This window comes from Myripristis murdjan, chromosome 3 (genome assembly GCF_902150065.1).
Source record: "Myripristis murdjan chromosome 3, fMyrMur1.1, whole genome shotgun sequence".
Classification (NCBI taxonomy): Eukaryota; Metazoa; Chordata; class Actinopteri; order Holocentriformes; family Holocentridae; genus Myripristis; species Myripristis murdjan.
In genome coordinates this window covers 47,089,513-47,107,148 of record NC_043982.1, presented here as the reverse complement: position 1 = coordinate 47,107,148, position 17,636 = coordinate 47,089,513, and the positions used below count along the sequence as shown (strand labels likewise).

At 44.1% G+C, this 17,636-nt stretch overlaps 1 protein-coding gene across 1 annotated transcript in view; it reads left to right on the top strand.

Moving 5' to 3' along the window:
• The window catches only part of LOC115354962 (vacuolar protein sorting-associated protein 13C-like), a 36,802-nt gene that overhangs the window by 9,656 nt on the left and 9,510 nt on the right, over positions 1-17,636 (top strand). Inside the window, exons 13-20 of the mRNA XM_030045531.1 lie at positions 2,418-2,551; positions 3,191-3,272; positions 5,569-5,682; positions 5,883-5,958; positions 6,304-6,467; positions 7,861-7,906; positions 11,129-11,252; positions 16,966-17,080. Coding sequence (XP_029901391.1) covers positions 2,418-2,551; positions 3,191-3,272; positions 5,569-5,682; positions 5,883-5,958; positions 6,304-6,467; positions 7,861-7,906; positions 11,129-11,252; positions 16,966-17,080 — 855 coding nt within the window. The remainder of the gene's footprint in view (positions 1-2,417; positions 2,552-3,190; positions 3,273-5,568; positions 5,683-5,882; positions 5,959-6,303; positions 6,468-7,860; positions 7,907-11,128; positions 11,253-16,965; positions 17,081-17,636) is intronic.

The following is a 17,636-nucleotide window of genomic DNA, read 5'->3' as shown; positions in this document are numbered from 1 at the left end:
TAGCAGCAGTACAGGTAACAGCAGTACAGGTAACAGCAGTACAGGTAGCAGCAGCACAGGTAACAGTACAGGTAACAGCAGTACAGGTAACAGCAGTACAGGTAACAGCAGGACAGGTAACAGCAGTACAGGTAACAGCAGCAGTACAGGTAACAGCAGCAGTACAGGTAACAGTACGGGTAACAGCAGTACAGGTAACAGCAGTACAGGTAACAGCAGTCCAGGTAACAGTACAGGTAGCAGCAGTACAGATAGCAGCAGTACAGGTAGCAGCAGTACAGGTAACAGCAGTACGGGTAACAGCAGTCCAGGTAACAGTACAGGTAGCAGCAGTTCAGGTAGCAGCAGTACAGGTAGCAGCAGTACAGGTAACAGCAGTACAGGTAGCAGCAGTACAGGTAGCAGCAGTACAGGTAACAGCAGTACAGGTAACAACAGTACAGGTAGCAGCAGTACAGGTAACAACAGTACAGGTAGCAGCAGTACAGGTAACAGCAGTACAGGTAACAGCAGTACAGGTAGCAGCAGTACAGGTAACAGCAGTACAGGTAACAGCAGTACAGGTAGCAGCAGTACAGGTAACAGCAGTACAGGTAACAGCAGTACAGGTAACAACGGTACAGGTAGCAGCAGTACAGGTAACAGCAGTACGGGTAACAGCAGTACAGGTAACAGCAGTACAGGTAACAGCAGTACGGGTAACAGCAGTCCAGGTAACAGTACAGGTAACAGCAGTCCAGGTAACAGTACAGGTAACAGCAGGACAGGTAGCAGCAGTACAGGTAGCAGCAGTACAGGTAACAGCAGCAGTACAGGTAACAGCAGTACAGGTAGCAACAGTACAGGTAACAGCAGCAGTACAGGTAACAGCAGTACAGGTAACAGCAGTACAGGTAGCAGCAGTACAGGTAACAGCAGTACAGGTAGCAGCAGTACAGGTAATAGCAGTACAGGTAACAGTACAGGTAACAGCAGTACAGGTAGCAGCAGTACAGGTAGCAGCAGTACAGGTAGCAGCAGTACAGGTAACAGCAGTACAGGTAGCAGCAGCACAGGTAACAGTACAGGTAACAGCAGTACAGGTAACAGCAGTACAGGTAACAGCAGTACAGGTAACAGCAGTACAGGTAGCAGCAGTACAGGTAACAGGACAGGTAGCAGCAGTACAGGTAACAGCAGTACAGGTAACAACAGTACAGGTAGCAGCAGTACAGGTAACAGCAGTACAGGTAACAGCAGTACAGGTAGCAGCAGTACAGGTAACAGTACAGGTAACAGCAGGACAGGTAACAGCAGTACAGGTAACAGTACAGGTAACAGCAGGACAGGTAACAGCAGTACAGGTAACAGCGTCTCTGCCATGGCGGCTGCCAGTATTCTCAGACACAGAGCAGCACCTGGAGAGCCTTTTAGCTTTCTTCCTGGACATACCAAGTAAACACAGACCTCTGACAACCAACCTGTGTCAAAATGAGAAGGAGCAGCCTCCACCTGAAGCCCAGCTCTGAGCACATGGTCCATATAAGTTGTCAGTGCATCTCTGAACTGCACCTGTTGCATTAATGATGGCAATTACAAGGGGTGTGCGTGTGTTTAGATGTTCATAAAGGTCTGTTCACGTTTTTATATTATAAAAACAAACAAACAGCTTCCCGAGGTGTACCTGCAGCCAACCTGCTCCAGAGCATGCACACACACACACACACACACACACACACACACACACACTTGACTGATGTTGTTTTTTGGGTCAATGCTGATACTCCTGCACTGACGCTGTCAGCAGTTCACAGACATTTTGTACTGACATGCAGTGTTTTCATACCATCTGTCCCCCCGGCCCCCCGCCCCCCCGGCCATGTCACAGCTTCAGTTTTGGGCACCGTATCCAACACTTGTGGGTTCTTTCCAGTTTGAGGTTTTGGCAGTTTGGGTGACTTTTTTGGTAACTGAGCACTTCTGGGTGCTTTCAGGTGATTTTCTGGGTGCCCACCTGATCACTTTGGGTTCAGGGTTTTGATCATTTGGGTTACGTTTAGGTCAGGTTTAGCACTTTTGGAAACATGAAAGTACTTTTGGGTACTTTGGGGTAACTGAGAACTTGTGGGAACACTTAGTTACTTTATTGCGTACTTTGGGGTAAATGAGCACTTTCAGGTGCTTTTGGGGAGTCGGACTCGCCCAGTAAATGTGCCCAAAGTGATCTGAGATAGTTTTGGGGACATTTGTGTGGTTGCCCGGCCGCAGGCAGCTGCTCTGTTGTGGGGGAACTCTGGGACACATCACTGCCTTTCCAATGAGGAACCTGAGCAGCTGAACCGTCCTGTCAGGTTCCGTGCGGTTCCGTGCGGTTCCTTCTTGTCTCAGGCGGATGATTTGGCAGAAGCTCGGTGTCACCAGGTGTCTTTGTTTTCCAGCTGCACCTCAGCCTCTCTCTGGGCAGCAGCGGCGACGACTCGGCGTCTCAGGAGCCGGCGGCCATGCAGTCGCTCAACCTGCTGCTGAAGAGCATCGGAGCCACGCTGACCGACGTGGACGACCTCATCTTCAAGTGAGACTTCCTGCCCAGGCCTCGGGCCGCGCGGCCGACACCGAGCTCAGGGAGAAAATCACATCGGTCACATGAAGAGAGCAGCTGTGTGGAGTCTGACATCAGCCACCTCACACCGTCAGGGTCTGATAGACCATCAAACAGCCGCAGTTTTATTTTGATTGATTGATTTCTTTAAAAAATACAGGACAAGATGAACAAATGAGCAAAAAATTTATCAGAGAACTGGCCAAAAGTTAGCAAAAAAAAAAAAATTCAAGAAATTACATGAAAATTAGCAAAAAAAAAATGTAAATAAAAAAACTATACCAACATTAAAATGATATATTTAAAAAAGGGATCTGTGATGTTTGATCACAAGGTTTAACCTTTTGAAAACTGAAAATTCACAGAAAATTAGCCAAAAAATTGGAAAATTGTCAAGGAAAAAAAAGTTGAAAAGAACTATTTATAGTTATTACAAATATACTTTATATTCAATTATTAGATAATTTGTATCAATTTATTACAAAAAACCCCCCTGAAAAACCAAAAGAAATCAAGTGAATGTTATTTTTTTTGGTGAAATGAAAGCTTTCAAATTAAAAGCTCAGTGACGTGTCAGACAGGAAGTGATCAGCCCTGCTCTCTCTCCTGCAGGCTGGCCTTCTTCGAGGTGAAGTACCAGTTTTACCGCAGGGAGAAGCTGATGTGGGCGGTGGTCCGGCACTACACCGAACAGGTGAGGCACTTCACAGCTTCTGATTTACACCTTCATCGTCTTTTCTTTGGCCTTTCAGAGGATGAAGTCGAGTGGTGTCGTTTTCTACAAGAGAAGCACACACACACACACACACACACACACACACACACATACACACACATATCTGTCACACAATACAGACATTAATAACTCGATCAATACAGCACTACTTTAACAATCAACCACCAAAATTAACTCATGAGATGACATCAACACACAGGCGACAGCAGCAACATAAATATGACTTTCAGAATAAAACAAATAGGAACAAGACGACCCACTGAACGAGCTGAGAACGAAGGGAACCTCCCCTTCTGGAGCACTCAGGTAACACACCTGTCAGCCGCTCAGGTAACACACCTGTCCACCGCTCAGGTAACACACCTGGGTCAGCCGCTCAGGTAACACACCTGTCGGCCGCTCAGGTAACACACCTGTCCACCGCTCAGGTAACACACCTGTCGGCGCTCAGGTAACACACCTGTGTCGGCCGCTAAGGTAACTCACCTGTGTCGGCCGCTCAGGTAACACACCTGTCGGCGCTCAGGTAACACCCCTGTGTCGGCCGCTCAGGTAACACACCTGTGTCGGCCGCTCAGGTAACACTTTAAAAGGGTGTTTTTCATATTTAAAAAAATGTTCTATGATTAGATGCATGTGATTTTGCCATGTCCCAAACTCCTCTCTACTAACTTCACTGAGTGAAATAAGTAGATAAATGATATACAGTGTACAAATCTTTTACATGCTCTTGTTGCTCTCATCAAGTACTTGAATAAAATGAGTCAATTGGATCATTTATGGTCTAATTTCATAATAATAATAAACGTTTTGCATGTGTCCCTGGATTTGCTGTCCACCCCGTCATTAGGTGCCACTATAAGAAACCACCTGCTGTAATCAGTGACATCACTACCACTGCTTTGTCTTTTACAAATGGAGTGAAGAATAGAGAGGACATATCAACATTTATATTTTGACATTTTCATCATTTTATGATTGAACTTGAATGTGTTCAATCTTAATGTGTCCACCCTGTCATTGCAAAATATGAATCTATATAAATGCTTTTCAGAAATTCAAAATATCTTTGTTAAAGTATACACAGTCACCTTCCTAACTGATACATGTTGCTAGCTAATGGCCCAACATGTGCTCATTAAATGCAAACTTCAGCCAGAAACGTCCTCCCTGTCATTGTCCACCCCATCATCAAGTCTAGTTTTATAACAGTTTTATAAGTTTTTCAGTGTTTCAGGAGTCAAGTGGAGGACAAAACATATGCAGAGAAAGAAACCATTTGAAAGGATACCTATGTTTATACTTCTTGTGGTAGGCCTACATTTAGGGACCAACATGTTTTTGTTTTGTTTATATCAATCTTGTTTTTTCGTCTAGTTGAAGGTTTTATTTATTTATTTTTTGCTGTTGTTGAGTGTCATTTCCAGATGTAGCCTACCTGTGCACAATTCAAAATACAGTAGGTGAAAAAAGTCATGTTTTGACAAAAAACATTTGTTGACAAAACCATAACATTGTTTCCTTTAAATATATATGAGGCACTTCACTATTGTCCACCCCGTCATGTCATTGTCCACCCTGTCATGTTCATGTTTTACGTGAATAAATAATTATTTTCACAAGTTATCAAAACCTTTTGTGTGATTTTGCTCTGAAGAGATTAGGGCCAAACAGTATTATTTCAAAGTTTGACCAGATACCTTTATTTATAGAGTTTATTCACAAAAGAAAGTACAACTTTCACAGATTTTACATATACAAACATATTTTTCCATAATTTCTGTATTTTTGAGAGATGTTTTCCACAAACTAAAATATATTCCTGAACGAGGGACCAAATACCTTTCTGAAAATGTACATTTTGTAATCAATATATGATTAGAACATATTTACTCTATTTAGAAATTGTCCCATGACAGGGTGGACACATTTTGCAGTTCGCTTGTACTTTCTATGCTTGCAGTCAGTTTCTAAAAGGTGCAGGAGCTTGACCAACATGCATTTCTAACAGCTTAAGGTCTACTTTATACAATGGATATGGAGTTCAGGGGAAAATCTCCTCTTTTTTGTGTGACATTGGGACGTCTCAGTGGCACTCTGTACTGATATTGACTCGTCTGTTGAGAAACGATGAGAAACTACGCGGGGGCGACCTCGGTGTATCTGTGTGAGAGTGTGATGGGAGTGGCTGTCGGGGGTCATGTGACCAGCTGTGCGTGGAGGTGACCTTTGACCCCGTGTTTGCCCCCTGCAGTTCCTGAAGCAGATGTACGTTCTGGTTCTGGGTCTGGACGTGCTGGGAAACCCGTTTGGACTGATCCGAGGTCTTTCTGAGGGAGTGGAGGCCTTCTTCTACGAGCCGTTCCAGGTAACACACACACACACACACACACACACACACACGCATATACTGTAGCTCTTTAATCACTCAGTTGTCACCAGCTTTTTTTAACACAATTTGTTTTATCTCCATTCAAGGTTCACATTCTTGGTTCTTTTTTTATGCTGGATCACCACACTGATTTATTTCGTTCTGTGTGTGTGTGTGTGTGTGTGTGTGTGTCTCAGGGTGCTGTGCAGGGACCGGAGGAGTTTGCAGAGGGTTTTGTCATTGGAGTTCGCAGCCTGCTGGGCCACACAGTCGGTGAGCAGCAGGAAGTGAAAACCTGCAGGTTTTATTCCAGACGACGTGAGCAATTTTCAGTCTCAGTGGGAATCAGACAGGCGGGTCTGAGGTACTGAGCCTGAAGCGCAGGGCCCTGTTGGCCTGGTGGTGGCGCTGTGGTGGGACAGTGTGGCTCATATTGAAAATGTGAAACAGAGCGGGAGCAGAGGCTCAGGCCAGAACAGAGACGCTCACCCATCTGTGACCGCGGGTGACAACAACAAGCTCAAGCAGCAGATGTTGGTGACGCCTTGATCACCCAATTTCTGCCTTGAGAGTCAAATGTGCCGTCACTGTTTTCAGTCCCGGTCTGTTGTCCTGCAGGTGGCGCTGCAGGCATGGTGTCCAGGATCACGGGCTCGGTGGGGAAAGGCCTGGCGGCGATCACCATGGACAAAGAATACCAGCAGAAACGCCGGGAGGAGATGAACCGCCCGCCGCGAGACTTCGGAGAGAGTCTGGCCAAAGGAGGCAAAGGACTGCTGAAGGTACGAGCTCGACACCGACCGCCTCCTAACGCCTCCTAATGCCTCCTAATGCCTCCTAACACTCTTATAACTTATGTAACGCCTCCTAACGCCTCGTAACACTCTTTTAACACTTATAACACTCTCATAACACAACACTCTCATAACAGAACACTCTTATAACACTTATAACACTTATAACACTATTATAACCCTTATAACACTCTTATAACACTTATAACACTCTTATAACACTTATAACACTCTCATAACACTCTCATAACACTCTTATAACACTTATAACACTTATAACACTCTTATAACACTTATAACACTCTCATAACACTCTTATAACACTTATATCACTTATAACACTCTTATAACACTCTTATAACACTTATATCACTTATAGCACTATTATAACCCTTATAACACTCTTATAACACTTATAACACTTATAACACTATTATAACCCTTATAACACTCTTATAACACTTATAACACTCTTATAACACTCTCATAACACTCTCATAACACTCTTATAACACTCTTATAACACTCTTATAACACTATTATAACCCTTATAACACTCTTATAACACTTATAACACTCTCATAACACTCTTATAACACTTATAACACTCTCATAACACTCTTATAACACTTATAACACTTATAACACTCTTATAACTTATAACACTCTCATAACACTCTTATAACACTTATATCACTTATAACACTCTTATAACACTCTTATAACACTTATATCACTTATAACACTCTTGTAACACTCTTATAACACTCTTATAACTCTTGTAACGCCTCATAATGCCTCGTAACACTCTTGTAACACTCTCATAACACTCTCATTTTGCCTCATAACACTCTTGTAACACTCTTATAACACTCTTATAACTCTTGTAACGCCTCATAATGCCTCGTAACACTCTTGTAACACTCTCATAACACTCTCATTTTGCCTCATAACACTCTTGTAACACTCTTATAACACTCTTATAACTCTTGTAACGCCTCATAATGCCTCGTAACACTCTTGTAACACTCTCATAACACTCTTATAACTCTTGTAACGCCTCATAATGCCTCATAACACTCTTGTAACACTCTCATAACACTCTTATAACTCTTGTAACGCCTCATAATCCCTCGTAACACTCTTCATAACTCTGTATAACACTCTTTGGGTTGGGGTCAGGGTTGGGGTCAGGGTCGGGTTCGGGGTCGGGGTCGGGGTCAGGGTCAGGGTCGGGGTCGAGGTTAGTAGCACTCCTGGTAGCTGTCTCTGTTGCGCTGGAGCCTCCACAGCTCACCCCGGCCCTAACAGTGTAAAAGGCTGTTGGAAGTTCACAGTTTGCTTGTTGGCGGTCCTGACCGTCGGTTCCTCTGCTCTGCAGGGCGTCGTCGGAGGAGTTACCGGCATCGTCACCAAACCTGTGGAAGGTGAGTTCCCTCTGTTTAACTCTGCTGCACTTATCTGTCTCTCACCTTCGTCAAACCTTTATTTATCTAGTTCGTTTTGTTTTTGTGACCATTTTTATTGGTATTTGAACATGTTTACATGGGGGTGGAGTTACAAACTGATAGATCACCATTAAAGAAAAGGAGAAAGTCACCAATGTCCATGCATTAATCAACCGACCCAAAAATAGAGGAAATAAGAGCATTTTTGTTTGGTCAGCATAAAATTGTCAAGATTGAGGCCATGTGGACGCGGAAACTCGTGCCTTGTGGATGTGTGTGTGCAGAGAAGCAGCGGTTTGTGGACAGTTTAGCAACAAATGCACGAGCCAGTCAGCTTCCAAACATCTCAACGACATCCAAACCTTCAGGGAACAGGAAGTGGGCTGATGAAGACGAGGCTGACAGCGGAGGAGGTGCAGCCTGGGGCGTGGCCACCGGGATGGCTGGGGGTGGCACCGGCTACCAATGATTGGCCACCCTGCCTGGCCACTCCCACCGCTCGGCATCAGGCGGGCCAGCCGCGGCACTGGCCAGTTCCCGGTCAGGTCTGCTGGATATCACTGATTCTTGGGAATTTGGATAAAACAGGTTTTAATTTTGGAAAAAAAAAGTGAGTTAAATTACAAAATCTGAAGGTATATCATTACAGGCCAAGGTCTTGGCTGTTCAGCAATGTACCGGTGCAACCTCCTCATTTTGCATTTTTTTCATAAAATAGGTTTTTCCAGTTATTAGGCTACTTTGTTTTTGTCAACACCGTCACCGTAATGTTTTTTTTTAAATTTGAAAAACATATTTTTGTATTAAAGAGACTATTACTTTAATAACTCAACAGCACCAAAGAAACATATTGTAAGCATATTCATTTAAAACCAATATAACTGCCTCTGACGGTGGTGACAGTGGCCTCATTAAAACATACATTTCCAAAATTTATACCACTCAAGTCAATGGCTTCTTGCTTAACAACTTTATTTAACTATTTGGTACAAAAAATAAGAATCCTGAGCTCTGTTATAAGCATTTTTCAGACTTCAGTCATCACCGTCACACAGAAAACCTGACGGTGGTGACGTCTGACGGTGGAGACAAAAACCTGCTCTTTCACATGATCAGCATGAGCTGTTCACATTAGCCAGCTTGTTTTCGCCCTGTTGCTACCTGCATCAGACCTCTTCTTAAAAAGTATACATTTATTCCATAATCTAATTTAATATTTTTTATACAGAAGTGATGGTGTTGACATGTTATGGTTGTGACAGTAGCAGTGTCCAAAAATATGAAGAGATTTAAGAGAAAATAGCAAACTTCCAGGAGCCTGAGTGGTCTTGAAGCATGCAGTAGAGCTGAAGGTTTGAAAAGGGCTCCTCAGGAATGTAACTGACCTTGTAGTTTTTTATTATTATTTTTTAAATAAATATCTGACGGTGGTGATGAATATCTGGGACACATTTTGAGCAACCACAAAATAATAGTAAATATTGTTCAAAACTCATCGTTAGTAGTTTTTAATACATATTATGATGTACTCTTCCATGTGGTAAAGATATTATTCAATGAAATTATTACTTTTTGTTGTTTTAATCAAGTTGAAATGATTATCTCCTATCCGAGGACAACTGGTTTTGTAGGGCATGGGCCAACATATAATCATTAAATTAATACAAATTAAAAATAAACCTATAAAAGAACCTTACAAATGTGCAAAGGACCCCCTGATTATGCCCTTGATTCTTTTTATTCATTAAAATGTTGTAAATTTCCAGCAGAAATAGCATTTTTCTTAGTGGGACATGATTTATCCAATTTCCCAAGAATCAGTGATATGACAGGTGAGCGGCCGGGCTCGCCTGATGCCGGCCGTTGCTGCAGCCGCTCTCCTGAACAGAGTTATATCATTTCAACCCACCTTTCAGGTTTTTTGCTAATCACCTTTTCAGGCTGTTATCAATTTACCTCTGAAATAAAGATGACAGTTTTCACAGATGTGTTGATTTATTAAATGTTCACTTCAGTGTACAGATGCAAACAAATTGACAAATGAATTAAATCAGTGGCCTAGGGTTAAAGAATAAACAAATTAATAACGATTAACAGGCAAATTAATAACTGATAACATTAACACATTAATAACAAGAACATAGTTATAGCTGCACATCTCCGTGGGAAATTGTGCAGGTACTGTCCGTGGTGTTGAATCCGCCTCAGCAGGTACTGTCCGTGGTGCTGAATCTGCTTATTATAGAAATTAAAGCTCCATAAAATTCACGGAGGATCTTGTTCAGCTCTTCTTTCCTTACAGGTGAGAAATCAGCTGTTTGCCCGGTGTTTGTCAGGTAGTCTTGTAGACATTTGACGGCCCAAGACGTTGACCGGGCTTTATTTCGTACACATGTGCAAACAAGACAGCTTGAGGTTACTCTAACATATCATTAAAGGATGATATAATTGCGTGTGATACCTATCCTGTGTGTTTCAGTCTAAGGAAAGTGATTTTCTGACTTAACAATGTTATTTCTAACCAAACAATATGCATGATTTCTTCAGGGGCAGACAGTGAGAGGGAGAGAGAGAGAAAGCAGGAGGAAAAGGACTCAAAACACTGAGACCTTTATCATTTCAAAGAAAAAAAAAGATGTAGATAACAGTGATCAAGGTATCAGTCACTGCATCCTGAATCGCTAGAGAAGCAAATCCCGCTTCTGCAGGATTTTTTTTCAAAGAAACAAATAACATTTTACTCAGTATGATAAGATTTCTAAATGCTGGATGCTACACTGCTCTGTGTATTATTTGGGTAAATAAAATAGTTCTATTATTCATACCTCAGCCTACCGTTTATTATGATCTAAGACTGTGGGGCATTTTAAAAAAATGTCATTTCAGTGTGCCACCCTTCCACAGTCTGTGCCCCTACCTTGCCCCCCCCAAGAAAAAAATTGTAGACACGCCCCTGGGTGCAGCTCCTCCTGCAAGTTGTTGAAAAGGAGTGCAGGATCAGAGTGATGCTGCTGACATCACACTTATCAAGCTGCTTCCTGTTCACCGTCCACACCACAGAAGAAGAGAGCGGTTTTCCTAAAGTTTTCTGTAACCAAAAAAACGCTTTTCTCTGGACAGAAGGTTGATACAGAAGGAAAAAGGTGTGTTTTCAGAGATTTCTTGTCTGAGTGAAATAACGTGGGCTGTGTGCGGCTGCAGGGGCGAAGAAGGAGGGCGCCGCCGGCTTCTTCAAAGGCATCGGGAAGGGGCTGGTGGGCGTGGTGGCCCGGCCCACCGGAGGCATCGTGGACATGGCCAGCTCCACCTTCCAGGGCATCCAGAGGTACGAACCACAGCCAAAAACGCCCCTCACCTCAGTAAATGTGGCATTTTAATTTTGGTATTTGTAGTAGTGAAATATTTTTTGCAGTGTTTTGTGTGTTTCTTTAAAACCACGTCCTCTGACTGCAGTTTGCAGCTCAGTGCTCATCTGTTCTGGACGTGTCGCTGTACAGTGTGACGTCTGTGTCTCTGTGCTCGCCATAACCATGTTGTCTCCTCTGTTCTTATTCTTGTGCGCCGACTAATTTTGACGTCTTCTGCTTCCGTTTCTTTGTCTCATAAGTTAGTGCCTGGGAGCGTTGTTGCTTTCTGTTGTTGTTTTGTTGTGTGAGTATTTCACTGATTCTGAGGCTTCCTCCATGTCTTGGTTGAGTTTAAAGCAGCGCTCCTTAATCGCCAAACCCTTCAAATTTACTTCCTGTTGTTGCAAACAGTAGAGCGCCATGAATAGAAACGACTCATTTCAAATTTGAATTCTAAACTTTGAAATGTTCGTCTAGTTCCCTGTGTGAGACACGAGTCAACACTGTTAGTCCAGTCATTTTATGAAAAAACCTTGGACAAACTGCAAGAGAAGCAAACTCAACTGATTTTGTATCCTCAGTTTGTCCTGAGTGAGGGGAAAAAAGTCCCAAGGAATCCCATTGGTGGAAAGTTTTGAAAATCACCTATTTATGACCACATATTACCAAAAAACATTGTTTTTAACACACAGGGGAAAGGGGTTCAACATTTTACTTTCAGATATCACTATAAAAATTCACAAGTTGATTACACACACAAAGACAAGAAAAAAAGTCAATTACAAGTTCTTTGAATTATTCTGTTTACACATGCATATCACACATTATCTGATTTGATATGCGCTAATAAGGAATATAAGGAATAAATGCCAGAACAGATATTTAAACAGTGAATTAAAAGGTTACTGTGTATATAGTAACCTTTTAATTTACTGTTATATAGTAACCTTTTAATTCACTGTTATAATTCAAAGAACTTGTAATTGACTTTTTTTCTTGTCTTTGTGTGTGTAATCAACTTGTGAATTTTTATAGTGATATCTGAAAGTAAAATGTTGACCCCCTTTCCCCTGTGTGTTAAAAACAGTGTTTTTGGTAATATGTGGTCATAAATAGGTGATTTTCAAAACTTTCCACCAATGGGATTTCTTGGGACTTTTTTCCCCTCACTCAGGACAAACTGAGGATACAAAATCAGTTGAGTTTGCTTCTCTTGCAGTTTGTCCCAGGTTGACCCCAGTTTAGGCTCTAAAATGACTGGACTATGTGGGGAATGTGGTGCTGATGCTGAGCCACAGCTCTGTGTCTGCAGCAGCTCCCAGAATAAACCACTTTGAGCACAGAAACCAGCACCAGCAAACAGCACTGTCACCATAGAAACAACAAGTCCCAGGGCCCATTTTTTGTGGGTAATGCACATCGGCTTGTTTGTTCCTGGTGCAAGGATATCAGGTGGAAGTTTCCAGCAGACACTTCCTGCCGGATCTACTTTCCAATTGAAATAGGAAAATAATGAGAAAAGGGACGTTAAATCTAATAAAAATGGGTTCTGGGGCTTCGTGTTCTTTCCGTGGTAACATAAAAGTGTTATTTTATTTCGGGGCTGTTTGGCTGTGGAAGTGAACAGAGAGATGCAGTTTTAAAACGACAAAATAAAAAACAACCACGATTGAGGAGAGCAGCTTTATCTTGTTTTCAGTTCACAGTTTTGCTATGATCTGTGCTGGCATGTGTTTGTTTTTGTTTGTTTGTTTGTTTGTTTGTTTGTTTTGTTTACATTTGCACACACAGGTAGCGCTCGGACAGGTAAGCTGCTGCATTGTGTAGAAAATGAAGGAGTCATCCATCGTGTGTTTCCATACTGTACCGTGCACATGGGCCACCTGCCAGAGTCCTGATTGGATTAATGCTCGACATTCACGCCCTCCATCATTCTAACACTGCTACTGACCCCGCCCTCTTACCACCTCCCCGCCCCGCAAGCCCCGCCCACCGCGCCGTGCCGCAGCATCGTGAGATGAAGGCTCGGGTCATGAGGAAGGAGCAGACGCTGCGTTCAGGCGAGGCGTGTTGACTCGTCTCAGCTCGCCGACTCATTATCGGTCCGATTAGCCGATATTCTGATTTTTTCAGTCACTGGTTTGTTCCAGTTTCGGTTACACAGACCGGACCTTTAAATGCATCATTTTAAAAATTTTACATATAGCTGTTTGGTCACTTTTTCTGCTAATTTGTTGTAAGTTGTTTTGGTTTTACTGATGATGTTCTTGATTTTTTTGCTATTTTTTACTGATACAGTAATGTTGATTATACATTTGTTAATTTAAAACAACATTTTTGTTGCTGTTTCTAAAAACTTTGACACTGCAGTTGTAACACAGAAAAACATGAACTAATAGAGCTGGGAATCAGCACGATATATAATACGATACTGAAGTCATGATACGATGATTTTAAGCATTTTGCAATATGCTGAGTATTGTGATAACATGTTTTGTGATTTATTGAGATTTATTACCTTTTTTCAACTCCAAATTATGTCCCCTAAATAAAAACTTTGTCAACATTTGTTTTATCTGTTAAGACAAAGTTTTCATTCTCTTCATGTCACTTCAGTCATTTTCTTTGCATCAGACTGGGACAGAAATGTTGCTCTGGTGATTCGATATCACTGCTCGGCGTCGGCGTGTCGACCCAACGTTGCCTCACAAAATATGGCCACACTTTGCTGTCCTGGTTTTTCCCGCTCCTGCTAATCAGGAGGCAAGGCTCTAGAAACACAGGCTGACAGGGTTTCAGTGGAAACGCATGTGAACGCTGTTGCTGCAGCGACCGGACCGGACCGGACCGGATTTCTGTCCAGGAGACCAAAGGCTGGTTTGAGTTCACGTCACGGTTGCAGATTGTGGTTGGTTTGAGGCGGGGTCACGTGAACACTGAAGGAACCAAGGCGACATCAGGCCTGCAGGCTCGGCCCCTCGAGGGCAGCAGGAGCTCTCTGAGGGATTTAGTGTTGACTTGAACACTGAAGAGGGTCTGTGAGCTAGGCTAATGCTAACCAAGTTAGCCTAGCTTGTTGGTGTGAATTTACTTCCCGTCATGAAGGAAGTTTCACACGCTGCCGACTCGTGATGCACCTTGCTGTTTTCAATGCATGCAAAAGGCGTTGCATGAACACGCACACAGCTGACACGTCTTTTAAATGTATGAACATTGCACACATTGCACAAAAAAAGCGTTCCTCCAAAGCCCCGCCCTCTTCCGACATCATGTGTTCTCTCCTCAGGGATTGGCTGACTGACTGAATGAGCGCACGGCGCTGCCATGCTGGGTTTGACGTGCTTCTGCTCCGACTGTTGACCCATCAAAACTTTTCTAAATAGTGAACTGCTAACTGAGCGGCAGGTGGATCAGCACCTGAAGCTCCATGTTTAGACTGAACAACATGTCTCACCTGCCGGCAGGTAGACAGGCTCACAGTGTCCCGTCTGTGATCCAGGGTTAGCAAACATGATTGATCATTAATTCCTGAATTAACGAGGGACAGGAATCAAGAACCAGCTCCAGTTGAGAACCGGTTCCACACTGTCTGATCCATCAGGATCATGTTCCTCCAAGCTCATCGGTTCCTGTTGTCGATGCCGGCGGCGGCGGCGGCGGTGCTGTTTCCAGCCCCGGAGGAGGGCAGACACTCAGGCGCTGCCTGTGTACTTTCCCTTCTCCTGGCAGGTGGAAAAAAGGTGCCACCTTAAAGTTTGAGTCATGTGCTTCAATAAAGCTGGTGATGGTTTGATCATTAAAAAATACAAAAAGCTTCGTGGCAGCATAACCCAGATCTGTCCTGCCATTCCAAATATAATTTAGCGTCGCTGTTTGTGCAGCTCCATCAGACAGACAGGAGCTGGGAAACGGGTGTGAAAGCAGCCACAGAAATGATTTAGTGTTTTATTTGTCCTCCTTCAGTCTTGCCTCTCATGCACTCAGATGTCACATCATCAAAATGCTTATTTGGCCCCAAAATGACTCCCAGCTGTCCCAGTGGTCTGTACACGCTGCCCCCCTCCTCCCAGTGCCGCAGGTCCATCTGTCATGTAATCCCATAATCCCATCCTTCACACTGTAATAAGCAGTTGATTCTGGATAACCTGATGAAATTACTGTTCCATGCTTTCACCGTAGAGGTAACGAAAGGTGAGATATCACACCAAAGCACCTTCACTGCAGCTCTGGCCTCCCGTTTGGATGTGGCAGCTTTGATTTGGATTTGTTTTGGCCGGCCCCGTCCTGCTCAGACCTCACAGATTTGATTCTGCATCAGCCGCCTCACATTCTGTGTGAATGTCAGTCCAGTCTCAGCTCGGAGTCTTGTGCTCGACTTGCCTGTCAAAACCGTGAATGTCCCTCACGATGAGGAGGCATCATCCAAACTAAGAAGTGACGCCCCGTGTCGCTGTGGCTCTTAAAGCTCGCCGATCACGTGTCGCTGCAGCCGCCACCTCAGCCTGAACGTCCACCTGCACCTCTGGAGCCAGTCTTTTCCTCAGAGTGACCTCTAACAAGGTTTTTCACGGATGGATTAGCACATTTTCATGACCCGACTGAAACCTGCAAAATCCTTCACTTGGTAAATGACTGCATTTATGTAGACTTTTTTTTTGTGTAATTATAATTCTTAAAAAGACATGGGTTTCCAAGAGAAGTTATTGAATGAGAAATCTTCCTCAGTGCGTTCCTCCTGTTTGGAGGCAGCAGCGATGTGTGATCGGCCAAATCAGAGAAGGAGCCTGCTTCTTTTTTACAGCCACAGCCGCCGGATTGGACTGTTAGCTCCCCTCTGATGGGCGTTATCAGTGGTGACCCCCCCCCACCCCACACCCCCCCCCCCCACCACCACCACACACACACACACACACACACACAGTGGGTCAGAAGCCGTTAGCATCCGTTCCTGTCATCAGTCTGTTTTAACCAATCAAACGTTTGCTTTAGCCACTTCTGTTAGCTTTGCCTTTGCTCTGCTGTTTGATTCAGGTCAGGAGAGGCTGTTGGCTAAGGTTAGCTTAGCATTCGCTATCATTAGCTAAAAACAGAAACATAGCTAAATGGCAGCCAGGAAACATTTGCTAGCCAACATGTACTAGCTAATATTTGGTAACTTTAGCTAGCTAAAACTGAACGTGGTTCTTGGTAGCTAACATTAGCTAATGGTAGCTAACGTTCACTAGCCAACATTTGCTAACATTAGCCATCTAAAGTGAAACTCAGCTCTGGCTTGAGTCGGGCTGAGCTCCGTGTGATTGGTCAGCAGCTTCTTCTTCGTTGGTCTTTGTGCGGCGTGGCGGTCTGCCTGGCTCCAGGTCCCGTCTGATTGGTTCACACAGACTGACGATAGCGACAGATGCTAACAGCTTCTGAGCCGCTAGAAGGAGCGGCAGGGACCTGCTAACCCAATCCTGTGGGGGGCGGGGCTACCACTGGTAACGTCCAATCAGAGGAGAGATCACAGTTGAATCGGGTGCCGCCGCGACCCCTCAGTCCAGAAACTCTGAGCAGAGCAGGACGTCCCGCTGAGGGCGGCTGGAGATCAGGAACCTTCAGCAGGTTCCTGGTTTCCTGATGCTGAGCTGGTTCCCTGTAGGCTGAAGACCTGATGTGTGTGTGTGTGTGTGTGTGTGTGTGTGTGTCCCTCAGGGTGGCAGAGTCTACAGAGGAAGTGACCAAACTGCGTCCGGTGAGGCTGATCAAGGAGGACGGCATCATCAGGCCTTATGACCAGGTGGAGTCTCAGGGCTACGACCTGTTCCAGGTGAGGCCGCTCGTCTCACACCTGACACCTGATCTGATTGGCTGAATGGAGACTGTGTTCCCTGACCTCGCTCTGCCTCTGGACTCTGATTGGCTGCACAGCGGCCAGACTGCTGGACACTTTGGCTTTTCTGCTCAAGCTTCATGCTTCATGTGGTGTGTGTGTGTGTGTGTGTATGTGGGCGGTCCTCTTCTGAGAAAAAAACTGAACCTGTTGGATCCAGTCTGAAGGAAATCCTGCTGGTCTGAGTCCAGAACCCCAACCTCCTCCTCAGCATCTGGACTCTGAAGAGACGTTGCTGTGACTTGGGCCGATTCAGAAGAAAACAATCTGCTGATTCTGGGCTCAGATCAGCAGGATCTCCTTGATCCTGAATCCCACGTCAGAGCAGGATTTAGAAGTGGAAAGTAGAACGAGAGTAAGAAAGAAGTCATGGAAAAAGTCTTTTCTGAGTTTTTTTCTCGTAAATTTGTGACTTGTTCTGCCTAATCCTCTGTCATGGTCTGCCGTCTGGCCCGGCTCACAGAAAAAGCCTTGATTTGTCCTGCATCTACTG